The sequence below is a fragment of the Lotus japonicus genome, chromosome 1 (genome assembly GCF_012489685.1).
Source record: "Lotus japonicus ecotype B-129 chromosome 1, LjGifu_v1.2".
In the NCBI taxonomy this organism is placed as follows: Eukaryota; Viridiplantae; Streptophyta; class Magnoliopsida; order Fabales; family Fabaceae; genus Lotus; species Lotus japonicus.
The window spans coordinates 121,936,767-121,960,672 of record NC_080041.1 but is presented as its reverse complement, the minus strand read 5'-3'; the positions used below and the strand labels follow the sequence as shown (position 1 = coordinate 121,960,672).

General features: G+C 37.6%; 1 protein-coding gene across 1 annotated transcript; it reads right to left on the bottom strand.

The window, feature by feature from the left end:
* Nucleotides 1-5,856: 5,856 nt before the first annotated feature.
* On the bottom strand, nucleotides 5,857-10,286 carry LOC130730042 (uncharacterized). The gene is made up of 4 exons (XM_057581918.1): nucleotides 9,771-10,286; nucleotides 8,131-8,752; nucleotides 7,475-7,757; nucleotides 5,857-6,173 (listed from the first exon to the last, which is right to left on the bottom strand). The coding sequence occupies exons 1-4, from the start codon at nucleotides 9,907-9,909 to the stop codon at nucleotides 6,123-6,125; spliced, it is 1,095 nt and encodes a 364-aa protein (XP_057437901.1). The 5' UTR covers nucleotides 9,910-10,286; the 3' UTR covers nucleotides 5,857-6,122.
* Between the last annotated feature and the right edge of the window lie 13,620 nt (nucleotides 10,287-23,906).

The following is a 23,906-nucleotide window of genomic DNA, read 5'->3' as shown; positions in this document are numbered from 1 at the left end:
ACAACCGATTTTTTTTGTCTCCAAAGACGAAAGTTTAAAAGTCTTTATTCGAAGACAAAAGTCGTTTTCTGCAAGCAACTTGAACCACCTTCTGAGTTTGATGATCTAGTCATCAACTTTGTGCGCTGAGCATTTGTCAAAACTTGGATTGAAACTTGTCCACTCACGACAAATAAATTCTCTCTTGGTGCATTAGGTACTAATCAAATCTCTAATTGTATGACAAGACTCGAAATTATGTACATTTTCTCACGACATGTTAAATCACCAAATCATGATCATGTCCTAGTTTAAAAGGTTATTTCATAGGAGGGTTTTTTATGGAATTAGAGGGGAGGATTTTATGTTTATTTTAAAATAGAGAGAAATAATAGTTAGTATGTTAATATGATATATTTATGCTAATTTGTCATTCTATAGGCTTTATTTAAAAATTTGGTAAATTAGAAGCTATTTATTTAAACATTTAAAATATTTCAACTCTCTCTTTTCCCCCAAACCACCTCTAAGTAAATAATAAAATATTGACAAAAGATAAAGCAATTTTGGTTTCACACTTATTTTCTCTTTTATCTTCTTTCTACTCATTTTTTTGTTCTCTTATTTTTTCATCATATTAACCATCACATTTTTTCACTTCTCTCTATTTTATTCATTTATCTCTTTAGGTGTTAGGTTGAAATGAGGTGAATAAATTATTTTTCGCGAGAAAGTAACTATCCTGCTATGCTATCCTAAGGAGAAGTACAACATCAAGGACTGAGTGGATGTAGGTAAATGTCAGTTTCGCTGCCCTAAACTTGGGAGTATAATGCCATGTGACAAGCATTCAATAAGGAATGGATTAGGAGAATCTTACATAGACAGAAACAAAAATCTAGTTGTAACTTGCTTCCTTTGCTTGATGGATGATTGATACAGAATCAACAAATTTTATATTCATATAGCACAATTCACATGTGAGTGGGCCAACCAAATCCCACCTTTACTTATTATTCAATTACTAGGCCAGTCTATCAGATTTGGGCTACTTGATACAAAACATGAATGAGGTTCAGGATTCCAGCACAATGGAGAAACATGGTGGAAGACACCCTGGGTCAATCTCTCAAACAATAATTTGGTCACAAAGGGATGGATGGAATAATGTACAGATCATCCTCTGCATCCTTTTCTCCTTGTGCAAGATCTACATTATAATAATAAATAAATGAAAACTCATCAGGATCTTTTAACATTGTTTGATTTTATTATTTAAGTCAACTTTATTTATTGTGTGAGTATTAGTTTGTGACTTTGTGTAACTATTGTTGCTTTAACTCAAGCCAACGATTGTTGAACTAACTACAAGTTAGGGGGTTGGTTTAAGTTCGAACTCTTCTGCATGAAAAATAGGTGTGATAAGACCATTCTACAAGCTTCAAATTAACTAAGTTCTAAAGTGGTGTTTGGAATTAAGTCTTAGGGAAAATGCCGCAATGAACATCATTAAAAAAATTGGGTGATAAGAAAATAAAAATGACTGTGAGCATAAGATTAAAATTTTTGAATTTTTTTTAATAGTATAGCACATGTTGAGGTAAGTTTTATCAAAGTCAGGTACAAGCTTAAAAGTCTTGTTGTGGGGATATATAAAATCGATGAATACTCGGGTATTTACAGGGGAATACCTCCTTCAACTTCATCACCCACAAACAATTTCCAGTTTTCCACCACAAACATACAAGAGTGACTTTTCACAAAAAATGTTTTACCAAAAGCTGAGATTATCACCGCTTGTTTTAGTGGCTTTCAATAAAGTCTCTTAACTCAACCCACTATGTGTTGGCAGGTTAACTTGCGGGTTTTTAGAAGAAAACAAAAGTGTAAAAAAATTAGAAAAGTAATTATTGAAAGTATTAATGAACCAAGTCAATCTAACATGCCCTTAGGCGATTGGATTTGGACCAGCCCAACCTACCAACGAGTTGGATTGGGTTGGGTTTGATCGCGAGTTGTGAGTCAAATTGACAGTTCTATTGCCAATTTCACGCTGCTTATGTGTAAGTCAACATCTCATCACATTATGCTCTCACTCAATTTTTACATTCACTTTGATTATCTACACCAATAATCATAATTCAAAAGAATTATCATACTTCACCATAAAGAGTATATATCACTTGGAACTAAAACATTCTAAAAAATTCTAACATGTAGAAACCAAGTCAAGCTAAAAATCTAAGGTACAACTTCCATATTAACTTTCTTTCTTTAGCCATAAAGGCAACTCACCACACACCTTGCGTTGTCAAAATTTTATAATAATTAAAAAGCATGTAAATTGTATAATAGAAAGGCTAATAGAAAATTAAATCATAATTATAATAAAATGTTCATTTTATATAAAAAAAAGTGATATATAATAAGTAATAAAAAAATCCTAATCTTGGTGCGTTTATGTTTTAAAATACAATTTAAAATATTGTTTCATCCCTTCACTATTTAAAAATAAAGTTAATTATACTTCATTATCTTAAGATTTTGTTATATTATATTAAACTCCAAACTTACTCAAATATACACTTTACTCCATTTTTTATGATCTAGCACCACTAAAAAACATAATTTTATGACGGTTATTAACACATAGTTGATACTTATAAATTTAAATTTAGCTGCAAAAAATAATTTTTAATGTTGAACATAGGATTTAGTGACAAAATTTTCGTCACTAAATCATCCAACGTTAATTTCCTCACCAATATTTTTGCTACTAATTTCTCTCACTAGATATGTCTATTATTGAACCCACCCAAAACATGGCAGGTCTAAACACAGAACAACTTATTAGTTTTTACTAAGCAGTCTCTTGATGTGCAACGCCACTCTCCTCTGCTCTTCCCAGTTCCAGCTACGGTGGTAACTCGTGCAATGGTCATCCGTCCTTTACCGCCATCTTCGCCACCCCTTTCCATCAATGGTATTGGATGCCTCTGCTTGCGTACTTACTTGCAGCTGAGGTGTGTATGGAATCTACAGAAGCTTCTCTCTTACTCTTATTCTAGAAATGTTCATTTGACCCCATAAGTGTTGTTGAGTCCGTAATGGACTTCCTTGGTGGGTGCATAATTTACTTCTTCGACAGAGCCGTTTGAGTTCTTTTAAGTGAGAGTCTTGTTCAAAAGGATTTGATATTTTTTGCTCAGAAATAATTTTAGTTTATGTGATCTTTGGGTTTTAGTGGGCTACTGTTTGCCCTTTAGGGTTTAGCATCATGTTCTTTATGCTGGATTTGTCAATTTGAGTGTGCATGCTTGCCTTTCATTTTCTCATGTGCATGCGCATTGTAGTAGCAACACTCAAAAAGAGTTATTCTCACATGTTGTAAGTGTCGTTTTGCAACCCTTTCGGGGTTTAATTCCATACTCCTTTGACCAATAAAAATTAGGCAGTCTCTTTGAAACCATTCACCAAAATATGAATTTACTCTTTTATTCCATAATTAAATAAAAGAGCAAATTACGCTCCATTACCTTAAACAAATGAATGAGGTAGCAAAAGATAGACAATGAAGATTTAGTGAGAGTTTAAAATCAAAGCGAGAAATCGTTAGTAGAAACTAGAAACCATTTTTCAAAACCCCACAAAAATTAGCAAATCAACATATATAGTGAGAATGTGCAACTTTACATTATATGTTGCTTTGGACGCTTAGATGAAATCAGTAGAGAGAAGATCAGAATGAGGCAATTGATTGTCTCGCGAAGCATGCTTCTACTTCACATTCGTTGGGGGTTTCTGCTGTTGATATCCCCTTCCCGGAGCTAGAAGTCATCTTGTTGAGTGACTCTCTAGCAATCCCTTAGCCCTTTTTTTGTCTTGTTAATTTTTCGATGCACCAAAAAAAAAATAGAAAATAAAATAATCAAAATTCGATGAGAATAAACAAAGATTGAATATATTTAGGAATTAGGAGTATTGTTATGATAGAAATAAGTTCGAAAGATTTTATTTTTATCAAATTTAAATCATTTTGTTAATTAAAATAGAAAATATTTTGTGAAAAGTACAAAGAAAATATTCGCGCAGAAAATTAATAGGAAAGTTGCAATTTTCTAGTAGTAAAAAAATGTCTCGCTTGGAAAAACAACTTACATAAGCTATTTTTCATAAGCTATCTGAAAATAAGCTCTCATAAGCTCTCACAAACACTGACATAAGCGTTTATGCTATCATATAAGCTCAAATAAACTCTTTCAAACGGGGAATTCAGAAGCATGTTAATGACAGGTACATGCGCGTCACAATTTATAACGAAATCTATAACGAAATCCATCTGTAACTAGAATGTTAGGCCAAATTATTATTCATATTTTTCATGGTTGAATGGTAGCAAAATCCGTAACTAGAGTGGTAGCTAAAATATTGGTGAGGAAATGAATGGATATTTTAGTAATGGAAAAATCCATCACTAGATTTGACATGTTAAGTATTAAAAAGATATTTCAGAATATTTTCAAGAGAATTTACAGCTAAATTTGTAAGTATTAGGTACAGATTTAAATCTGCCACAAAATTATGTTTTTTTAGTGGTGGAGTGTAATATTTGAGTAAATTTGGAGTTTATTGTCGTATAGGAAAAACTCAAAGTAGTGAAGTGTAATTTACACTTAAAATAATGTAATTTTTTTTGTGCAGTATTGAGAAACTAAAAACAAGAAGCAAACAAACAAAGACTAGACTAGACTTCTTCTATCTGAAGCATGCAACGACAACGAATCTTGAGGAAGGAAAGACTACTTAAGGAAACAGCATTGCCTACGCAAACTCAAAGCAGCTAAGCGATCCGCACAAGAGTTTGCCTCACGACGGACATGCTTGAAAGGGACGTTCTAGGGATGAATAACAATGGAAATAGCCTCATCCAAGACATAATACGAGGGAGAAGACATGTAGAAGTCTCAAGAAAACGAATGACAATGAAAGAACTACTCTAACAAATCACCAGGCGATATCCTAAGTCTCAAGCCAACAATAAACCACTCTTTAGAGACAAAAGCTCTGCAGGTAGATGACAACTACCATGAAAGCAAGCTAAAAACCTGCCACCCACTCAGAAGAGGAGTTACAAGTGATGTCACCAGCACCCATCAACTTGTTACTTGGACAACAGAAATCATCCACATTCAGCTTAACAAAAGAGACCAGAAGAGGGGATCAAACAAGACAAGCAAGCTGATCATGAGAAGGAACATAAGTGCTATTCAGAAGAGTGTCATAATCCTTCAGAGGGAGTGATATGGTGCAAAATGACATCCTCACTTGCACTTGGTGGTGGCACAGGCAAATGATAAAGTAATTAACTCCGAACGTTTATAAAAAATTAGAAGTTGTAACTGCCAATTTTGTTAATGTAATCATCCTTAATTGATCTTTTCAACAATATTTGCAAAAATAATAATAATTAATGAATTGAAGTCCAACCTGGAATGTCGAGGGAAATAATAAAATTCCACTATAATTCTTTATTATAACTCTTATCCCTTTTCATCAATCATGCTTAGTAGTTTAGATGAGATATTACAAAATGATTTTAAGAGCTAATAATTCACCATTTGAACCAGTTCAAGTCACCATCGCAAAAGAAACAATCTTGCTTCTGACCAAGAATTCTCAATACTTTTTTATTTTTAAAGATCCAAATTGTAAGATGGGTTGATCAATATTAAATTGATCTACCAATTTTTTAATTGCCACCAGCTGGTATGCTTATCCTTTCAGCTTAAGATTCCTACAAAGGAATATTATAAACGCTACTTAGCATAGACGTAAAACAAGCACTTATGTGCCCCCCTAACATTATACATAGCCATATTTAAAAAACCAACAGAGACATTATCATATTATATGTTCCTAAATTCAGAGTCATCCACTACAATTCACTAGTTTATAAATTGTCATATTGAAAGTACCCAATAATTTTCTATAACACCATCAAAACTGAACCAAGGTTCACTACAATAACAGAAACAAGGGTCTATGAAGAAGTACTGAAAATGAATCTAAAGAAACATCTAAAAAGCTAACATAGATCTGCATCCAAATCCAATCTTCCTCCTCCCTCCCCTAAATGCCATCATCTAGTAGTTCTGTGAATAGTCAAAGCTCAAGGGCTGTTGACCAAATGGAGCCTGAAAAGAAGCAAAAAGTATATGAGAATCATGATAATGGGACAAGGAAAAAATTAGATATAGTGGAAACACAAAGGTAAAGATTCCTCAATCCTTGTCTGGGAGTAGAATTCAAACAAAGTAAAGTAGGACAAATTCATGAACCTACTCAACACACATCACATATCAGGAAAATCTATTGAAGCAAAATACACTTTGAGGGGGGGAAATCTGTAAAAGCTGACAATTCAGAATTCAACCATTCACAATCCAAATCGTACATTTCAAGACTAGTCACAAATCTGACAATTCATATCATGCCAATCATAGATGATTTTGAAACACGTGATACATGTATGAATCGATGAGATTCGTATCACCAATATGAATAACAAGAATCAACAAAAAAATTATTTCACTTATTTCTTACTTTCCTTTCACCAATTCTCATTATATAAATTGAAAGTCAACAACAATGACAATCAAAGTCTTCTCCATTAGATGGAATCAGCTACATAGATTGAACAATATCAAATAAGTTTAAATTGATAAATGAAGAGAAGCACTATTGATTCCACATTTAGTTACTTCATTTGCTTTGTTTTCATTCTTAGGCTTCACATGATTGAGTGGAGCTTCACACAGCCCCACTCAATCACTTGCTCCCATTGGGGCTGGGCTTCACATGATTACTTGCTCACTCTAATTTGGCTGTACTTTTTGCTCTATTTAAATTGACTTTTGACATGTAAGTTAGAATTTGTTTTTTGAAACTTATGGTCAAGCTATTCAGCAATTCCCAAGTTCTACATGCATGTTTGGGAATAGTGTGTTGACCTTATAATCATGTAAGACCCAGACGCTACTATAAGTAGTGTTAAACAAACTTCGCGATTTTGGTGTGTTCTATGGTTCACAAGCAAACACACTATACATCAAGCACTTAACATCAATTATACAATTTTAACTATCTTATAATGTGCTTATGGATTTTACAATTTCCAATTCACGATTCAAATTCCAAATTTAACTTGGCAATTCAAATTGTGACTGAATAACTACGCTCCCCAAACAATCTGAGTACTACAAGTTTGGGGGGGGGGGAGTGGCCAAACAATCCAAATCTCTGCACATTGTGTGGCAAGAGGCAAATCAATACCAAAAGCCATTTTAAATAATCAAGAGGCATCACCCATGAAACCTAGTACATTATTTATTTATATAATTAAATTAAGCCGAACTTGGAATTTTGAAGCAAGTACAGAAGTCACTCATCAAATTGAACAGGGAAACAAAGTTAAAGTAAATAAAATGAGGTTTACCTGGTAAACAGCATGTCTAAATTGGTCATATGAATGTGCATACATTATAGTAGGACTTGGCCACTGTAGGTAAGCAGGATCCCTAGGTGTCTGATTCAATCCCCCATTACAGAAAGGGCTCATGATCGGACTTGAAGGAGGTATATAGCCAAGTGAAGCCTGAGTTGGTGGCATCTGAACCAACTGATTGAAAGTAGTGTCATATTGAGCAAATGAAGGTTGGGTAATTTGCACATTAAAAGGCACCAAGTTAACGGCAGGCATTGACATACTCCTAGCATACCTGCATTAAAAAACATAATACAACTTCATAAGTAAGCCGACTATTATGTTAATAGTTAATGCAGTGCAAAAACGCAAAAAGTAAAAAATAACCAAAACAAAAATTGGAGGATAAAAAGTGGAAGAAACCTCTAAATGTCACATCACAAGTTAAATAAATTCTAGAATCCAGAGTTTCATTGAATGTGCCAGCCAAATAACAGAAATGCCATTCTTAGCTCACCCCCTCTCTGTGTCTGTCTCTATCACATAGATAGCTTTTATATTTACTAATGCAAACATAACAGTTTTCTAAGTGTAGCCCAGCAAAATGGCAAAATAATAGAGTATTTGTAGTTATGGCATTAAATTCAGAGTACAGTGATAGAACTCACCTTCCATAGCTGCGGTCATAATCTGGATCACTTCGGTCCTTTTCCCTGTCTCTGAAAATGGCAACTCGAGTAGCATTAGCATCCTTGACACTCATGATTCTTTCTGAATCAGCCATGGGGTTTTTTCTAGTCTCATACTCATCCCTGCTCATAAAAGAACTTTGCCCATCCATGGGGACCACAGATAAGGTATCACCTGAATCGGAGCTTCTAGAGCCACTAAAGATACGTGCTCGTGCCCGATCATATTCTTCCTTCCTCTCTTCCACACTCCTCAGATGGTTTCCTTTCACCCCAGAACCATTGCCATCATTCAAACCAGCTTTACCAGGCCTAGGTCTAATTACAATTTTTTTCTGGAAACATTTATCATTTTCCACCTGTTTGGCAGGTATTTCAGATAAACAAACTGCAGGATATTTGCTTTCCGGTAACTTCCTCACCAGAATTTTACTTCCCTGGCCATCTAAGCCACAATCCTGAACCATTGTTTGCATACCATAGTGTTGAGCAACACGATGTGCAGCCAGTCGGAGATAGGAAGAAGGGAAATGCTGGAACTCAAAATGCTGCTGATCAGCATTATTCATAAAGCTCTGAATATCCAGCTCCATCCGCAAAACTAAAGATAAAAGCAAAGTTAAAAACAATTAACAAAAACATCAAGATTTCCACCAACATACTAGTAAAAAAATAGAAGAAAAACAAACCAAAGTTCAGTCAAAAAGGACACTGATGGGGGAATATCACATGTAGAACATAATGATCAAAGAATAGCTCATTAATTTGATTATAAACTCCTAATCCACCTTCCTGCATTGCTAGGACGACTCGTTTAAGTTTGCTTCTTATCTCTTACACAAAGTGGGAACTTGAAAGTTTAAAATTATCACCAATATGGTTATGACAGCAGAGGGTGGCTTAAATCTTAATTCCAGGCAACGTATTGCCGGAAGAAGTGCAACGGGATCGGCAAAATATCTTTCAAGACACAGGCAACCCTAATTTTTAAGCCATTAAAAATACCCCCAATTCCATGTTTTCAAGAATTCAAAGCATAACAAAGGGTACACACTCACACAGAATTCAATTTTTGAAATCATGGCGCTTCCTTTTGTCATACCAATTCAATCCTTTGAAATTTTACATGGCAGAAACATTCATAGCCTATTGGCCTACTTTTATCCTTTAAAAGACGATGTTGTTAGATTCAGCAAGTCAAATGAACAGAAATTTTGCCAAATTGGAACCCAGCACCCCCAAATTCCCAATTACCATCTAGCTTAGGTTATTTCATTCCCAATCCCACAGAACAGCACCAACATTACACATCAAATTCAGAGTCTCAATCCCAAATTCACCACAATAACACAGGACATAACCACAACAATTCCAGATCTGACATAATTTAACCTTATCTGGAAAAAAAATCCCTTTTATATCCAAACCATGCACACAAAATCCATGCAACAAAAATCAATCATTGAAAAAATGCCCAAATCTAAACCTAGCTCAAGCAGCAATTTTGAAGCATACCCATGAAGCAGAAACATGAAATTAGCAAAATCACCCCCACCCCACAAACAAAGAGTTCAAAATCCAACACAGAAACACACAGAGAGAGTTGATAAGAGACTAACTGGTGAGACGATGACGAGGGTTCTGGAGAGCCTCGACCAAGAAAGGGTCAACCATTGACTCCTTGTCTTTGAACCCAGAAGCTGCAGCATCGTTGGGGACACAGGTTGATGATGATGATGATGATGATGAAGAATCCATGGGGTTGTGTTGTTTCACTCAGAAAGGGTAAGAATTAATAACAAAAAATACAAAAACTAATTTATATAATAATTAAAAATAATAATAATAAAATTCTTGTTCCTTCTTCCCTCAATCGGAAGAGGAAGAAGAAGAACAAGAGGAGGAAGAGAAGAAGGAAAAGGAATTGTGTTGTCTTCTTATAAGCATAGAGATAGAGAGAGAGGGAAGGTAGAAAAACCCAACCCAAATCAACACAACACAACACAACACTTTTTTGAAGAAAAATTGGAGACAATAATAAATAAATATTATTGTCTCCAATTCTTAATTTCTTCGTTGTTCAATGTGAACAGGTAATAAAGAGAAAGAACAAACAGCGCAAGGGTCACCGCATTATCTTCTCTGTACGGTTCGGTTTTTCTACAATTTATCTCATCACCATCAATTTCCACGAGTCTTATCTTTTTCTTTGTTTTTTAATATAAGAAAATCTCAATAAGATATTTATGTTTTTATAAAAAATTGAAAATATATTAGTCTGGATTTGTTAGTTTAGTATAATCTTGTTGGTTCAAGTGATTTATGTTTGATTTCTCTTCTGTAAGTTCAGGTTTTGAGGATAAAAAAACTCCATCATGATATAGGTATTTTCGGCTCAAACAAGATACATATAAGGACAAAAAAAAAGTTAGTTCAGTAGATTATCGTTGTTCCAACAGGATTGTTCTGGATTAAGTAGAGGTTTTGTGTTCAAGCCCTCGTGGATTGGATGCAGTTGCGTTAAATACTTGATAAGGAGAGATTTACTGCTCATAGTCGTCCTACCCGACTCAAAATTACGAGAACAATTCAACAAACTAAAAAAAAAGTTGAATATTGTTGTTAGATTTATTAGTTGGTTTGATTATACTTTTCTCCCTATAATTTTAGATTTATCAGTTGGCAATGACGATCAAGAAAAGGACCCTAGTGGAGGTGTACGATGGCATGCAGTTGAGATTAGTTTACATGAGATGTAGACCTGGTGGGTTAGGGTTTTACCTCCCTTGGAGCTTCACGGCTCGGATGGTGGCGAACTCGATTAGGTCGAGTGGTTGTTGTGGCTGCACGTCACAATGGAAAAACGATGATTGAGAGCGTGTGATGGGTGACCAGGGCTCAACGTTGGTAGCGAAGTTCAGAGCGTTGGGGGCTCCGTGAGTCTGCATTGGGGTTTAGCGGTTGCACCATTTGGTGGTTTGGATGTGTGTGGCGACTATAGTGACCACAGGGGTTGGTTTATTGGTTGGTAGTGGTTGAAGAGGGGAGGGGATCTAGATGGGTTTGTGTCCGACTTAAGAACGCCTTCTTAGGATGAGTGTTCTATTGTGGTAGGGGTCCAGTTTTTTAGCATATGAAGATTTTGAAGGCAAGGCACACTATATTTTTTAGAGAATTTGGGATGAAGGTATTGTTACTTGAAAAACTTTTGCAAAAAAATGGGTGCGAGGAAGGGGTAAGATGAGAAAGAGGAAGAGTGTTGTGGGGGTGAGTGTAATGCGGGTGTGGTGGGAGAAGAAATAGGAAGAAAAAATGGAGAGAGTAAGGGTGACAAATAAAAAAATAACATATAGGATTAATGAAATGACACGTTGGGAGGTGACACAACAAGATTCAGCAACACTACATGGATTAATTTCAAATTTTTTTTAGAAATTCAAAGTTATGATTTTTTGAATATGTATCAATTTAGATTTCTCTTTATTTGTCAAGAGTCAAGACCAATAACATATTTAAGGCTTTACGGTCAGCCCCATGAGAAATTGTATTTCATGCCATAAGTGGTCTACAACTGAATACCTAGTTGAATTAGGCAAATTTGTTTGTGGCCATTGCTATTAATTTTAATGTTAAAATGATTTTTGGTTTATCAAAGAACCAGATCAATCAATCGACTTATCAGTATTTATCAATGCTTGAAAACTTGGACCAGACCGATCGATTTTAACTAGGAACTTATTGGGAAGTGTTTGGTCACGTGACCTACGACCTAGCCTACATCAGACCTAGGTCAAGACAAATTAATAATTAGACAAGATCAAAGCTTTTCAAAAAGTTTTTTTAGTTAAAAAGGTAAGGTGTCGACCTATTTAAATAAACATAAATTTATTTTATTATTTTTACATTGATTTTTACTATAATATCTAAAAATTATAAACTTATTGACTTATTTATATGTTTAAGCATGTTAAACTATATAATTATTTAACCATATAAACCTCTCTAATATAGACTAGTGACTTATTTACTTTGACTATATGATATAATGGTATTATTTTTCTTGTTAGATATAAGTTTATTGACATGTTTATAAATAGATTTGTTGGTGTATTTGTATATCATATAATAAAACAGGTCTTTAAATTAAATAGGCTATCAAGCCAGACCAAACTTTCAATAGATTAAGGCTCAGGTCGGAAAAAAAATCTATCACAAATAACAAGTCAGGTTTTGAAAAAATCCGGACCTATTTAAGCAAAGCCTAGCCTATTCCTGCTCCAATTACGTGAAAAACAGACTAATTTCAAAACCGGTTAATCAGTTTAAAACCATCAAAAGTCGATGTTAAAAATTAAGTTGAATAGGCCAGTATTTTTTACTTTATTTCGTTTTTAATTTAAAAAAATGTTTTTAAGCATTTATTATTTATTTTTATCATATAAATTATTCAAGATGAGCAATCTATAATAATTAACAATTTAATTAGTGTAAATTTCTTAATATCTTTTGTAAGTATATTGCATATTATAATAAATAATAATAAAAATATAATATTTAATTATTATTAGTTAACCATGATTGTACTAAATTAGTTTTCCGATGGAAAAAAAAAAGGATTGTACTAAATTGAACCTTGAATTAGTGCCTTGACCAACTCAGTTTTCCAAAAATTTGTCATTATGGAAAATCGACCGAGTTAAATCAGTTTTTACTGATTCCCATCCTAATTCCTAACTGATGACTGATCCAACTCATGACAATAGTGGTCAAAAGACAATCAATTTATAATTTTTAAATTGTAGTGTTCAAAATTTTACTTTAGATATTGAACAATCGATGAAAAACAGGACTAATATGGACTTTTCTTCGTATTTAATTCTATAAAAAATTACTTTTAGAGAAAATAAAAAAACTAATGTCGATTTACAATTGTTTGCGTAAATAAATCATATTTTTGGTGCCCACTAGGGTGGACAATTTATTTTTTGGTTCACCCATGGACCATGGGTGTTAAAGTAATTTACTATAAATAATTGTAAAATTCATCCCTCCAGAGATCCAACCCAGATCTAGAACCTTCTCCACCATATCAGATCCCTTCCTCAGCCACCTCTTGCACCAGCAAGATCCCCAAACCTATCCACCTCCACGCAGGAACCTCCACTTTCCTCAAACCTGAACCACCCCAAAGTGCTACCCTCACTCACCCAACTCTTCACTGACCTTAACATCACCCACACCTTCTCCCTCCGGATATTTCCGACACCGACGTTCACGTGTTTCAGGCTCTCCTGAGGATGGATGAGATGCACGAGGATTGTGCCAAGAAGCTGAGGTTGCGTAAGGGTCGTGCGTGACGACGCAATCGGTGAAAGGAGGGGATGATTAGATTGAGGAGGTGAACGAAGAGGTTGTTAGAGTGTTGAGGAAAGCAGAGAGTGAGGATGTGGAGAGGGTTGATCTTTCTGGGCTTCAGTTGAGGATTCTTACTGAGGCTTTTGGGAAGATCCATGGCTTGGTATTCTCAGATCTACCCAGACGGTGAGAAGCTCAGATCTGCAATGAAGACGAACCTGGATGGCTGGATCTCATCATCTAGAGTTGATTGTTCTTGTTTTGATGATGAGCATATTAAATTTGAATCTGTCATCTAGAGTTTTCAAGTTTGAAACTTTGAATAATCTTCTCTTTTGGGTATTCCACAATCTAGCATTTTTTATTTTATTTTACTGATTCAAGCTGGGGAAGTGGCAAGATCAATCAATATTTTGATGTTTCTTGATTAAAGGTGGCCAGATTAACATTTTGATTTTGTTCTTCAATTTTGAGATTGAAGGAATTGCTTGATGCGTGTCAGGGGTTGAGTCACTTGCTTGTATTTACTGGGGTTTTGTCTTTCAGAATGTTAATTTTCTTAATTTTATTGTGCTCATGTGCCGGAAATCATCATTGATACTGAGAAACTCTAGAGTCTAAATTGATTTGTGAATCTCTTTTGAAATGTAAAATTCATTGGTTTGTAATGACTAATGAGTATGATTTTCAGAGGTTTTTTGTTTTATCTTTTAATTAATAAAAGAAATAATCTTACATTTTTACCCTTTTATCATCATTTCAATCCTAACCATTCATTTAAGGAATATTCTTAGATTCTAAGATCTAACGGTAATTAAACTTATGTATAATTTAATCCTTTTCGTTTTTTAAATTTTTGAAATTCTTTTCATTTTTAATCTATATAATTTAATCTGAGGTAATATGAAATATTGAAATTATTAAATATTAAATCCAATAATTGATAGAAGTTTTGTGAAAAAAAAATTATATGTGAAAAATTTTGGGCCATCATGGACCACTTAGGACCATAGTCATCCGGGTCTATAGTAGATGTTGCCTCAGTTAGGATGAAAGTTTTGATAAAAAAGAAAGTAACACTGAACAATAATGTATTAATCCATAACTTTAAGTATTCCAGTTGACCACGCTTATAAAAAAAAAAATCCAGTTGACCACAAAAAAGCATTCTACTTACAATTAAGCCAACTCATAAACTATAGGTGTTTTTTTGGTACATTGTCTAAAAGAAAGAAAAAACTACGGTCTTACATAGGAGACACCCCACGCATCAGCTTGTAAAAGAGCACCTAAACCCGCCAACGGGAACTCACACAGAACTAGATCCTGATCTTGCTCCGCCCCATGCTTAGCCAATAGATCCGCACAAGCATTACCCTCTCGCAGCGTATGCCGAAAGTTGACAACCCAATCTCTACTCAAGAGGTCTTTAATATCCCATACCAATGATGCATAGAGATGACCCGAAGGAGGCACCGAGTTGATAAGCTTCACAGCCAGTTGGGAGTCCGATTGACACTCCACTCGACGATATCCCCCATTCCAAGCTAGAGAAAGACCATGGAATAACCCAAGAAGCTCTAACTGCAGAATGCAGCTGTCATTAAAAAACCCATAGAAACCCCCAATCCACATACCGTCACTACAGCGAAGGCAACCTCCAAAACCACCACGCTGTGGAGTCCCACGAACGCTGCCATCCACGTTCAAAACCACACAATTTGGCAATTCTACTGTCCATTGAACCATCCTCGTCGACGACCTGGTTGAATCCGTAGGAGCATCAAAGGCACGCTTAATGTCGTGTACCATAGCAGCCACGTTAGTCCCCAAGACCTGCGACGGAATTACCGTCCCTTCAAAGCACCTAACATTCCGAGCCCTCCAAACCCACCACAAAGTCGCCATGACAACAGGATTATCCTCCTTCAACAACTTCCGGAGCCACCCTTTCACATCACCACTCCCAAACATGGCACCCTGATTGTCAAAACCCATGGCATTCCAAATTCCCTTCGCCTGAATGCAATCTCGAAGACAATGGAGAGAGGACTCCACACTGGCATTACAAATCACACACTCCGCACTTAAAGCCATTCCTCTCCTGTGCCTGCAATCATTAGTTGGAAGAGCCTCCTGGGAAGCCAACCAAACAAACATGATGCACTTGAAAGGAGCTTTCAGCCGCCAAATCCAGTTCCAAGAATCCTCAACAAGAGCCATCCCAGCGTCTTCTTCCCTAGTCTGTTGCATAATCCAGTAGTACCCCGATGCAGTAGAGTAGATCCCTGAAATATGGCCCTTCCAACGAACCCCATCCCCAACATGAGAATTAAGGCGCACTGTTAAATTCTTGATACAATCAGCAATCGACTCCGGGATCATGGTCCACAACCGCTCCAAACGCCAGGCCCCATTCTCCCAAACATCTCGCACACGGAGCTCGGAATCATGAATATCGACGTATGGGACTTCCTGGCACAGAGGAAGCGTTGTACACCAAGGCTCATACCAAAACGACGACGCCCCATTCCCAACCTTGAACTCGAACCCATGAAGCAACACATTCCGCGCCTTAAGAAACGCTTTCCAAACCGGAGAGCCAACACTGTCCTGAGCAGCAAGAAAAGAACCATTCGGAAAATAATTAGCTTGAAGAATAGTCACCCACGGCTTCTCCTGAAGAGAGACCATCTGCCAAACATGCTTCCCCAATAATGCAACATTATGATCTCTAGCCTTCCTCAAGCCCAAACCTCCCATACGTTTCGGTCTGGCAACCCGGTCCCAACCAACTAAGTGCAGCCCACGCCCATGCCTGTCTTTCCAAATAAAATTCTTGATCACCGAATCCAATCTATCACACACACCCTGCGGCAGCCACACCTGACTCATGCAGTACGCCGGCATGGCGGAAATAACAGATTGAGCAAGAGTAAATCGCCCTGCCCTATTAAGCAGCTTGCACTTCCAGTCAGCCAACCTGGAATTAATCCTATCGAAGATATAATCAAAATCCCTAGCAGTCACACGACGTTGGAAAATAGGGAACCCCAGGTATTTACCAATATCTGCCGTGAATTGGAAGCCTGCAATCCCAGCAATCCTAGCTTTCTTATGATTCGTAAGCCCATTGCAACCCAGAATTTTGGACTTAGCCTCACTCACCTTTAGACCCGAAGCTGTACAGAAAGAATCCAAAAGCTCCTTTAACAAACGCACCTGATTATTCCTAGCTTTGACAAACAAGAGGACGTCGTCGGCAAAGAAGAGGTGGGACAACCCTGGACCATTACGCACCGTACAAACGGGGTCCCATCTACCCTCTAGCACTGCTGTGGAGATAGCCGAGCTCAACCGCTCCATGCACAGGACAAACAAATAGGGAGACAGCGGATCACCCTGCCTAAGCCCTCTCTTAGCTGCAAATGGGGAAATCCTTTCCCCATTCCACAAAATCGAAAGGTGGGATGCCGTCACACAGTTCATAATTAGAGTAACAACAGAGAGAGGGAACCCAAAGGCCACCAATGTTTCCCTCAAGAAACGCCAATCAACCCGATCATAGGCCTTCTCAAGATCAAGCTTGAAAACCAAGTTACCTCCTTTCTTTCTCACCTTTCTCTGGTGATAGACAATTTCTTGAAGAGCAATAGCATTATCACTCGTACATCTCCTAGGAATGAAACTACTATGCATGGGGCTCACAATATCATTCAATACAGGTCTTATGCGATTAACAAGGATTTTGAAAATTAATTTGTAAAGGACATTGCACAAGCTGATAGGCCTGAAGTCCTTATAAGAGATAGGACAATCCACCTTCGGGATCAGCACTACCATGGTCTCCCCCAAAGCTCTATCCACCTGTTGAGTTTCAAAAACATTTTTAATGTATAAAAATACATCCTCCCCAACAACATCCCAATACTTCTTGTAAAAAGCGGCAGGAAAACCATCTGGACCTGGCGCTTTATAAGATCCCATCTGTTGGAGAGCAGACAACACCTCATCTCTAGTTACCTCACAAATAAGATAAGGGAAGTGCCCCTCTGAGAGGACCGGAAGATTAGGCGTGGGCAGACATGTGGTATCAATCTCCACGGTTTCTGCAAAAAGATTTTAAAAAAACGCAACAGCACCTGCCTTGAGAGTATCCTCATCCTCACACCTATTCCCATCTGCCATCACCAACCTCGTAATGCGATTCCGCTTCCTTCTAATGACGGTTTGAGCATGAAAAAATTTGGTATTCCTGTCACCAAATTTTACCCATTTCTCCCTGGATTTCTGGAACCAAAGCATCTCTTCCTGCGCTAAGATATCACTAAGCTCCTTCCTTAGCTTCTCATGCTGAAGGTGGAGAGCCACAGAATCTACATGCTCAAGACGTTGCTGGATAGAAGCGATACAGTTTTCCACATGCCTTTTCCTCCTAAAAATGTTCCCAAAAGTTTTTCTATTAAATTCTAGGGAATCCCTTCTAACCTCATACAAAGCTTCCTGTATGTTCGGGCTGCCCTTGCTCCACGCATCATGGACAACAGACTTGTAGAGAGGATGCATGGTCCAAGCCGCTTCAAAACGAAAAGGTCTCTGGCCACGGTTCTCCACTTTTTTGCCACACCGCAGAAGTAAAGGGCTATGATCAGAATGCAACCTGGATAGGACCTCGACCCCACCTTCCGGGAAACTCGTGCGCCAAGAGAGGGATGCAAGAGCTCGATCGAGTCTCTTCTGAACAGGGGGTCTTCCAACACTATTTCTAAACCAGGTGAACTGCAACCCTGTGGAACCAAGATCCAGCAAACCACAACTATTCATATTATCCACAAAAGTGCGGGCACGCGAGGGAGAGAACAATCCCCCTCGTTGCTCAGTGGAAAGAGCTATATCATTAAAATCTCCCAGGATAACCCAAGGTTCTGAGAAACTCCCAGCCAAGGCTCGCATATGATCCCACATAAAGCGCCTATTACCTGGAATTGGGCTGGCATACACACCAGAGCACTTCCAAAGGAGAGGACCAGAAGTAATGTTAAGAGTAATAATCTGACGATGGGACGCAACCACTGAAACATTCCCTCTAACATCATTACGAGCAAGAGCCCAAATTCCTCCTGCTTGCCCCTGGGCTTCCTCCACTCCCACAACACTGTAACCTTGCTTTAACCAAAAATTTTCCAGCCTACTAAACTGGACATGGGTCTCAAGAATAAAACAAATCTCTGGTTTATGCTTCATCACCATCTCTCTCATGTGACGCTTAGATACCGCATTCGCCGCACCGCGAACATTCCAACTCAAAACAGAAAAATCAGTTTGTACATTCATTAAAAACTAATTCAAGAGAGAGGTAACCCACAGCTGAATCCTAACTTGAAGCCACACTCAAGTCAGTCACGATACCCTGCTCCCTGTCTAGAGCCATCTTTGAGTCTCCTATAGCTTGATCCTCTGGACGGTGCAAGTCAGGAGGCATTGTACTCTCCTCCATACCCTGAACCCCAGCCTGGAAGATGACTACCTGAGGAGCACTAGCCAAGAAGGATGAAGACTCCCCTGTCATGTGAACGTTAGATCCAGTAGTCTTCAAATACTCACGGACCTTGGCACCAACGTTTTTCCCATCGTCCGCAGAATTCCCATTGGTTCCCACATGAAAAGCACTAGTAGGCCCCACAAATTTCAAGTCTAGGGCTTTAGAATTACTTTTATTTTCCAACGTGGGTCCCTCCTTTCTCTTTTTGATCCACACTTTATCATTAAACTTTTCCTCCAATTGTTGCACGGCCACCTTAACATGAGCCGGCCCCACATGGTCTCCTTTTTGTTGCACGTGTTCTCACCCCTTGCTAGCTTGTGAACTATCAAAGCCACTTTGTCTAGTATTCAGAAATGGGGCCCGCACCTTCTGGTTTTGTTTCTCTTTCTTTCTGTCTTTCCCATCTTTCATATTAATTGGCCACTCCTGATTCTTTGGGATCCGTTTTTTCCTTGTAACTACCATCCATTCTCCCAGAATTCCGTCCCCCCCACCATTGGGGAGCGCTGATTTTTGCACACTTATTGCGTCATCCACCATTAAGCAGCTTGGAATATTCCCCTCAACTTCCGCCGTCATGATTATGTCAGTTTCCGGAATCATAGCAATTCCTCCCTCTCTTTCCTCAGACAACGTACCTGACCCTGGAGCAGGTAGGGTTTGCGGCAAGTTCCCCTGAGGTTGTGACGGCGCCGCCACCTGGGCCGGCATGAAAACCAGAGGAGCCGCTGAGCACTCCTTCTTCCAATGTCCATAACAACCACAATTGGAACATATAATATGGAGCCCCTCATACTCAATCTTGTGCCAATGCCCTTCAATACAAATTTTACCAATCACAGGCAGCGTGAGATCTAGCTCAATGCAAATCCGGGCAAACTTCCCCCGTTCGGCTCTGAGAGTGTTTGTGTCCACTCTAACTGGTTTTCCTATCGCCGATGCCACCCCTAACAAGTAGCTCTCGTCGTAAAACACGACATTAAGTCCAGGAATCCTAATCCATGCCAGTGTCTTTGAGACCTTTGCATGTGGCGAGAGGAAGTCCTTATTCCAGGTAGCCACCGCCAGGTAATGGTCGAAAACCATCCAAGGTCCCCCTCCATCACCTTGGCCCGATCCGCAGCAATATCAAATTTCACCATATAAAACCCATTATCCACATCCAAAAGATCAAAATCGCCAGATAACCTCCATGTTGATGACAACCGAGCCTTCATAGTCTTGTACCCAAGCCTCTTACCCAGCAACGACACCACCAGAGCCTCCTGCCAAGGTGAGCACATTTCCTTGATAACCTCAGCGTCCGTGATCACCTGTGGAAGCATACGATTTCCATCCACCAGTTCAATCCTCATCTTCCCTTGGTCTATCAAGTTCACCGTCTCTTTTGCTGGAGCCGCCATCTTCCCACCTAGAAGCTTGTCACGGAAGGATACCGGAACCCCACCAACCGGTGGCTGTCGGAAAGCCACGCCTCCAGAACTTGCAGCGCTCATGCCTCTTTTTTTTGTAAATGTCAAAAATCGTTATAAACTATAGGTGTTTTGATTCTTTTTATATTTACACTTTGTAAAATAAATTTTAAGAAATGTTTTCTGTATGGAGAGAATTTGAAAACAACATGTTTGCTCACGTGATTTTGATTGTTGTTCTGTTTCCACAAATTCACTTCGTAGTGTTGTGTTCCTTATAGGTTATCAAATCACATCCACTTGCCATTACCAAATTTTATCATACATACGTTTGCGTTGGGGACAAAAATGCTAGAGAATTGTTTGAGAGCTCAAATGACAAGAAGATTCCAAACAAGTCTCAGCTAGTGCATGGTTGTGAATTATGTCCCTTTGCCTCATCTCACCATTGTTATTTTACACGACACCATCAATGTCAGCAAGCTCAACATACTCGAGCAGTAAGATTTTGTCAACATTCATAGCTGGCTAACGGTTTCTACCCCTAATCCTATAGAGACTTCATTCTACGATATGATTTAAGGAATCCAAGGCAGTAACCATAAGCATGAAATAAAGTTTCAATACATAGATTCTACCTATTTATGTTGGTATAAATTTCCTTACATGCCATCCAACTTTTATCACACAGAACACAACTTTTCAATAAAAATGAGTGACAAAAAAGGCGGTCCTCTTGAGACGTATGTCTTTGCGGTCATTTTTAACTTTACATCACCACAAAAATGTACATCTAAATGATATTGCTAGAAATGTGTATCAGTACTCTCATTCACTAATAAAGTTTAACATAACTGGTAGATAACTGAGTTTATTAATCATCTCGTTTGTGGTTCAATCCTCTTAGAATCTCACGGTCCCGGCCGCTGGATTTAGAGGGATACCTTGAAAAACTAAAAAATAAATCATCTCTTCAAGAAATTTTTGGAGCAGCCCTATTTCATGATTATTATGAGACATAACATAACATTAAATTCAAAACCAAACCGCATAATCCAACTCAGGCAACAACTAAATGGGCCTAAGAAGATCTAATTATATTTGGGATGGGCCTCCAAGTCAGCCCATGAACTTAAGAAAGAGAAAAAGGTGAGATTGACAGCGTGGAGCGCACCTCATGGTAGTTATAATAACAGAACTTAGCGGAAACGCAACTACTGTTTTTGTTTGTTGTTAGGTTTAGACCACTATCTCATCATACACTCACTACGAAGTTTCCAGACGCACTCTTTTTCAATATTTAATTAATTCTGTGAGAGGAAAAAAGACCTAGTCGTGGCAAGTAGGAAAGAAAACGTGTCATGCTACTCCTTGACACATTGCATTGCATAAAACACCTTCCCACAAATTCCACTCGCGCTCTTTATACGCGCAAATAAGCAACAGCTAGCCCACTTTTTTTAAACAGAACAAATTCATTTTGTAAACTACTGCTATAAGAGGGTGTTAATTTAGGTCATAGATGTCAGATTTTTCGTTTTCTTAAGAAAGTCTCAAACTTAGCACACGTGGTTTTGATTAAAAGAAATAGGATAATTATATGGTTTGAACTTTGAAGATGAGAATGATAAACTTGTATCAGTTGTATAGATTGTTTAGACCCTCTGATGATTATGCCATGCAGGTGGAGGTCCAAGATGAGTCTCTAATGGACAATCACTATTATTGTTTTCACTATTTCCTTCATTTATCAAACGAATTTTAACCATTGAAAAGTAACAGTAATTGAATGGGAAAGAACTTTGAAGAGTTAGAAGGAGATGAGTAAACTATCAAACAACTAATTATTCAAAAAAACTTAAGATGTTAAATAAGGGTCGTAATTATTAAAAAATCTTTATATTATTATTTCTAACACGAGCGACCACACACGAACACTTGAACTTTGAGTACATAACTTTTGGGAAGAGAGTTTTTATTCAACATACAAACACGGTAAGGAAAACACGAAATAGCGTCGACAAAAAACTGACGTTAACTAGCGAAAAATCAACGCTAAAACCAATTTAGCGTCGATGTCGAGACATACATTAAAAGGGTAGAAGCTAACGCGTAGAGTTGGTTAAGTAGCCAACGCTAACAGGTTGTGTCGGTGGAGCCGACTCTGAGCCGAATCAAACCTGTTGGAGACGTCAACTGACACAAACTCGTAAATGCTAAAGTTGGTGGTAGGTCGACGCTATTTAGACTCAGCTTATACAAACGATTATATTAGTGTTGGTGCCAACACTAATTTACAATGTCAATGCACAAATGATGATGACTTGCGCCACTTAATCATAATTTACAGGGCTCTAAAATGGTCGCTCTTGGCAATACCAAACATTATTCCAGGCACTACCCGAAACACTATCTCCTTTACTCCGACCCTGTGCCTCAACGCGATCTCTTCTCCTTTATAACATATTCACTTGAAACCTTCAGCTAGGTTTTCTGGAGCCCATGTTGAGGATACCTCGTTCCAGAGTGGCTTGTCAGCTAGTTGTGGTGCCATCAACGATGAAGACGATGCAGACAACAAAGAGCACGAGGGTGATGATGACAGTGGGCTTGGCGGAGGTCACGACGGTACAAGGAGATGCTTCTCTGTATGTTCATTAATGGCGGGCTATCATCAAATTCGGTACCTGTGTGCGGTTTTCATAAAGATTTTCAACCTCTTCTTATGGGTTTTTCTTCTTTTTGGGATTTTCCTTTGAGAGTCTCATTGATTAACCTCGTTTTGTTGGTGTAATTTCGCTTTCTCTTATTTCTTAAGGGTATGTCCTCAAGCCTTTTTTAGATATAGATCCTTTATTTAAAAAAAATTGGTAGATTTTAATGGGATGACAATGAGTGCACAGTAAATAAACTCATAATGTACTTTTTTTGTTTGTTATTTTTACATTTTTTCTCAGTGTAATTGATAATAATATTTTGACTAATTTGAATATTTAATATTTTAATTATAAATATATACAAAAATTCAGAAGTCTAACAATTAATAGTTAATCTAATTAATTATAGAAAGAGTCATATTTTTTTGTTGAAAAGGAAAGCTTATAGAAATAGTCATTAATTACTAATTAGTATATTATCATTAACGCACAACTCAAGATTATATTTTACTATATTTAGACATCCAGATATAGATAGAAAAAAATAATTTAATAATGAAAAAGAAAAAAAGTGAAAACTGAAGACATTAATTTTCTTCAACGAACCAGAACGTGAACCTGAACCTGAACCTGAACCTTATCCAGGGAAAATTATTATATCACGCATGTGTCAGACATCTTCGAAGCAGCGCGTGGATCTGTAATCCACAGAAACTACTCATAGTTTATAATATATTACCTCGTTCCCTGGCACGTGATCCCACGCGCACGACTTAAAATAACGAA

Coding starts and splice junctions, on each gene's coding strand:
- LOC130730042 (XM_057581918.1), bottom strand. CDS start 9,909: ATGGATTCTTCATCATCATCATCATCATCATCAACCTGTGTCCCCAAC. Junction 8,753..9,770: donor CCCTCGTCATCGTCTCACCA/GTTAGTCTCTTA, acceptor TTTTATCTTTAG/TTTTGCGGATGGAGCTGGAT. Junction 7,758..8,130: donor TATGACCGCAGCTATGGAAG/GTGAGTTCTATC, acceptor TTTTTAATGCAG/GTATGCTAGGAGTATGTCAA.